Here is a 4,751-nt window from a genome sequence, read left to right as displayed (position 1 = left end):
AAGTAAAAATAACAGTGCCTCCCGAGAAAATGACATCGCTATGCCATTTACTTTTCTGAAATCAAAGTAACAATGCAATTTTTTTGTTTTCAAGTTTTTACAACCCTAGGGAATGCAAGGTCATGTTGGCATTGTCGTTAACATAAATCGGCCTTTTTAGTAGTATCCCAGTATCGACAATTATTTTGAAAGGATACTGAAAACTTCATATACACTCATATCATGGGAAATGCAAATAAAAGCCAACAGAGAATATTCTTCTTGATGACAAATTAAGTGGATTGTCTACTTAATATTAGGTTAACGTTGATGCTGCTTAAAAGATGAACAACTGTAGGTCTATGTTCTCTCTTAAACTGTAACAGCATATTCGTTGATTATGTTTTCTCGACTTCTCTCCTACCTGCAAATATAGCAGGATACAACAATCGCCTGATGACTCGTTTATGTCCACGCAGGGCATAGACGCGCAATTTCAAACATGATGCGAAAGCAAGATTTATCGTTCTGTCACTACTTTTGAGACACGGCATCGTACGATGCATATGCGAAATTCGGCTGGGGAACCTTTCCTTTTCTGACTGCATTTAACGGGAGAATCAACCTGTTCTTTCGCAGGTTCAATCCCTGTAGTCCCCGTCCTCGGTAATCGGCGATAAATTCAGAAGGATGATTAGGCTACCCTTCGTAAATGCTTGTTTCTTTTGATTTTGTGCAGTAGCATGCATTGTTATGTGTTCTTGGTGAAAGATTCTTCCGATACATTAACGCTGCATATTCTCGTAAGATATTTGGCCAGTGGATGGTACACCATCCCGCAAGATGCAAACTGCATTCACGGATGCTAATGAAAGAGACGCTAGTGAGGGAGAGAGAGAGGGAGCGGGAAGTGCCTCTGTGTGTGTGTTGTAGGGGGGCTGGGGGTGGTCCAGAGTGAGGCACACTAGATCCTGTAGCTACCTCGTACACCACCTACGCACATTAGTTAAGAAGATCCGGAGTAGACTACTCGGTGGGTCTAACAATTCTGGGTCGACCGCCTGAATCATTTTTTTCCGTTTCTTTCTCGTATTTTTCCATATTAGCCACTACAGACATGATCTCCTGTAATTAGCACCGTTCGAGTCTTTTGCGTTGGGATATTCCCTATCCTCGCTATTCAGATGGCAGATGAGGGAATACAGGGCAGCTGCCTCCCGTGGATTTTCCGTTTGGAGGAAATGGGACCCAACCTTTGTTACTGGAACTACTGTACTAAATTGTTCATCTGCACTCCATTTATACCATCCTCGCCAGTCCTCCTCTGCTTCGCAAGTCCTTAAGGCAAGATAACTACATTTATTTACTTTTTTTCATAACATCGCTATGTTCCTTTTTTGGTTGATGCCCGTATCTTTATAGCCTGTCGTTAGTCAGTTGTCCTCGGTCTACGGTCACCTTTTGATGTGGATTAAATTCCATAATAAATGGATATTACCCCATTTCGAGTAGCCTAACGATAATAATAATATTGCAAAGATATATCTATACAGTTGCATTTCAGTGCCGTTCCTGTACCGCAGTATTTCTTAGTCTGTAATGAACGTTGAATCGGAAAGAATTTTCTTGCTCTGCGGTAAATTAGATCTCTGTAGATGCTGATGACTGTCCAAACTATATTCGTAATCGTATTTCATTTCTACAGGTGTGAGGGAACTCATTGCAACTTCTTACGTGTATTTAGTCTTAAGTGATGTGCAGCTAACAGCTGTGCTGTTAAATCTGTAAATCCTTGTACCTGAATGATGTGATTTGTCATTTTGATACTGTACTGATGCATTTGCACATCTAAAAGGAAGGAATTCACCTGAGAGACATCTACTTTTCTATCTTTATTTACACAACACTGTTAAATCAACACAGAAATGACGCTTTGTCCTATATATTTTGTAAGCATGAGCGTCCGTATAATCTGCTATCAATCACATAAGTTGCATTCAGTTAAGACATCTGAAAAAACCTTGGATGAAACCCCACTAAGATGATTTGATTAATAGTGATGCAGACTGTAGTCCAAACGCACTATTTTGAATGTTGTTCATATTTAATAATATATAAATATATAAATGTATAGAACCACGTATCCCCCCGCTTTTAAATGTATGTTTTCTAAATTAAATTGAATTGACTTTTCGAGAAGCTCTTAAATAATGCCTGAAATTATGGATTTTTTTGTTCAATGTCATAACTGTGGCGTTACTAGGGGCAAATCCCTCGCAGAAGCCCCCATTTGGCTTGGGCCGGCGGGTGGAATAATAGACAATGGAATACCGTAATAGCAGCGTCTGACTGATGCGTTGAATGAAAGCGCATCCCGTGGCTGTCGACTTTGAAGAGAAATCAGAGGCATTTCGCTGCCTTTACTCTAAAATTGGGATTCTTGATATTCAAGAGGCTGGGGTTATGAATTTTGAATGAAGCAACCTTTCGGTGGAGACAGTAAATGCAGTTCTGTATCAGTTTTGTATTATTATAAGTTCTGGGTTGCTGCATACAACTAGAAAACACACTTTATTCTTTTCTCATATACGTGATAGTAATATAGCATAAACACTGAACGTGACATCATTTTTATTCGTTATGCAAGGATCATATGAGATGATATAAATGCTGTAAAACTTGATATTCCATGTTTAACTTTATTACAGATACTGCCCCCTTGCACATTTGCACACTGCCTTAATACCCTTTTAGCTAAATTATATTTCATCTCAGGTTTTGTTTCTAGGTTACTTCTCAGAAAAGGCAATGTTTTTAATTCTGGAAAGACTACTAAATTGCTACTGTGGTAGTCTGTGTTAAACCCACAGTCAGACTGCTAGTTTATTTGCCTGCTCCTGCCTCTGTTTACTGTAAAGCATGAATAGTCCTACTGTGCTATGTTTAGTTATTGCTTTGCGATGCTGCACTAAAATTTTCCTCTTTGCATCACAGACAGGATCAAAACAGACTGCAGCATCTAGATGAAGTTGTTCAGCCATGCAATGTTCCTGGAAGGCAGTGATTCTGCTAGCCTTGGCATCCATTGCAATCCAGTACACAGCAATCAGGACTTTCACAGCAAAGCCCTTCCAGATGTGCCCCGTACCGAACCCCCTGAACTGTGGCTTGGGTCAGGAGACGGAGCCCTTCGACAGGATCTGCGATGAATACCCATACTCCACCTACAACATCTCCAGGAAGACTCACATCCTCATCCTGGCCACCACCAGGAGTGGCTCTTCTTTCGTGGGCCAGCTGTTCAACCAGCACTCGGATGTGTTCTACCTGTTCGAGCCCCTTTACCACGTGCAGATGACCCTGATCCCCAGGCTCTCCCACAGCAAGAATACAGCTGACCGGAGGGTGATGCTCGGGGCCAGCAGGGACCTCCTGAGGAGCCTGTATGACTGTGACTTCTACTTCCTGGAGAGCTACATCAAGCCGCAGCCCGTGAACCACACCACTGACAAGCTGTTCCGCCGGGGGGCCAGCAGGGCCCTCTGTTCTCCGCCGGTGTGTGACGCCTTTGGCCCGAGCGAGGTCAACATAGAGGAGGGAGACTGCGTGAAGAAGTGCACCTCCGTCAACATGACCCTGGCCACAGACTCCTGCCGGGAGCGCCGCCACATGGCCATCAAGATTGTGCGGGTCCCGGAGATAAACGACCTCAGGGCCCTGGTGGAAGACCCCAGGCTCAACCTCAAGATCATCCAGCTGGTGCGCGACCCAAGGGGGATCTTATCCTCCAGGATTGAGACCTTCCGGGACACCTACCGGCTATGGAGGATCTGGAGAGCAACGGGCCGGCGACCGTACAACCTGGATCTGACCCAGCTGACGGTGGTGTGTGAGGATTTCCTCAACTCGGTCTCCACAGGCTTGAGCCAGCCCCCCTGGCTGAAGGGGAAATATATGCTAGTGAGGTACGAGGACCTAGCCAAGAACCCGCTGCAAAAGACCAAGGAAATTTACGAGTACTTAGGCATGTCGCTCGACAAGAACGTGGTCAAGTGGATACAGACCAACACTCGGGGGAGTAATGAGTTGTCCGCAAAGCATAAATATGGAACAGTGAGAGACTCCGCGGCCAACGCCGAAAACTGGAGGTTGAAATTGTCTTATGACATGGTCGACTACACTCAAACTGTGTGTCAGCAGATTCTGACCCAGCTGGGATACAAGGCAGTCAATTCCCCGGAGGAACTCAAGAACATGTCTCTCACGCTTATCGAGGACAGAACTTTTGTACCGTTTTTGTAACAAAGGTAGTTGTGGACGACTATTTTTGATATATTTATAAATGTTGCCTTAATATTTTCAATTTTGCACTAAATTTCCAAACCTTGAAGGCATCTGAGTGGCACCCTTGTAATATTAGGTACAGCACAACACATTTAAACAAATAATGCTGTTTACAGGTTTAAATTTAATGTGAAGTGATAATGTTTACTTCAGCAAAAAGAACAAAAATAAAGCACCACCCTGCATAAAGTTATTGTATGCCGGCTATTGCATTGACAAAAGTGAATGTTGCCATTTGTCCATCTGAAGTATTTGGACCTAAAATATTACAAGGAAATGTACTTAATACCTGTGGCTGAATTACTGAAATGTATGAGAACAATTGTGCAATAAAAATGTGGATGTTGCAGTCAACTTTTAGTATTACTCAAATTCTGTTGGGGATGATGCTTCCTCAAGAAATGTCTTCCTCTGGGTACTTACTGCAT

General features: G+C 43.1%; 1 protein-coding gene across 1 annotated transcript; it reads left to right on the top strand.

Annotated features, from left to right (window-relative positions):
- Nucleotides 1-934: 934 nt before the first annotated feature.
- On the top strand, nucleotides 935-4,751 carry LOC118788170 (carbohydrate sulfotransferase 1). The gene is made up of 2 exons (XM_036544070.1): nucleotides 935-1,323; nucleotides 2,974-4,751. The coding sequence occupies exon 2, from the start codon at nucleotides 3,019-3,021 to the stop codon at nucleotides 4,279-4,281; it is 1,263 nt and encodes a 420-aa protein (XP_036399963.1). The 5' UTR covers nucleotides 935-1,323; nucleotides 2,974-3,018; the 3' UTR covers nucleotides 4,282-4,751.

Source organism: Megalops cyprinoides, chromosome 13 (assembly GCF_013368585.1).
Source record: "Megalops cyprinoides isolate fMegCyp1 chromosome 13, fMegCyp1.pri, whole genome shotgun sequence".
Classification (NCBI taxonomy): Eukaryota; Metazoa; Chordata; class Actinopteri; order Elopiformes; family Megalopidae; genus Megalops; species Megalops cyprinoides.
The sequence above is the reverse complement of the archived record's forward strand: the minus strand, read 5'-3'. Positions and strand labels throughout refer to the sequence as shown.

What these genes read in the sequence shown, in the direction of transcription:
- LOC118788170 (XM_036544070.1), top strand. Translation starts at nt 3,019, where the DNA reads ATGCAATGTTCCTGGAAGGCAGTGATTCTGCTAGCCTTGGCATCCATT.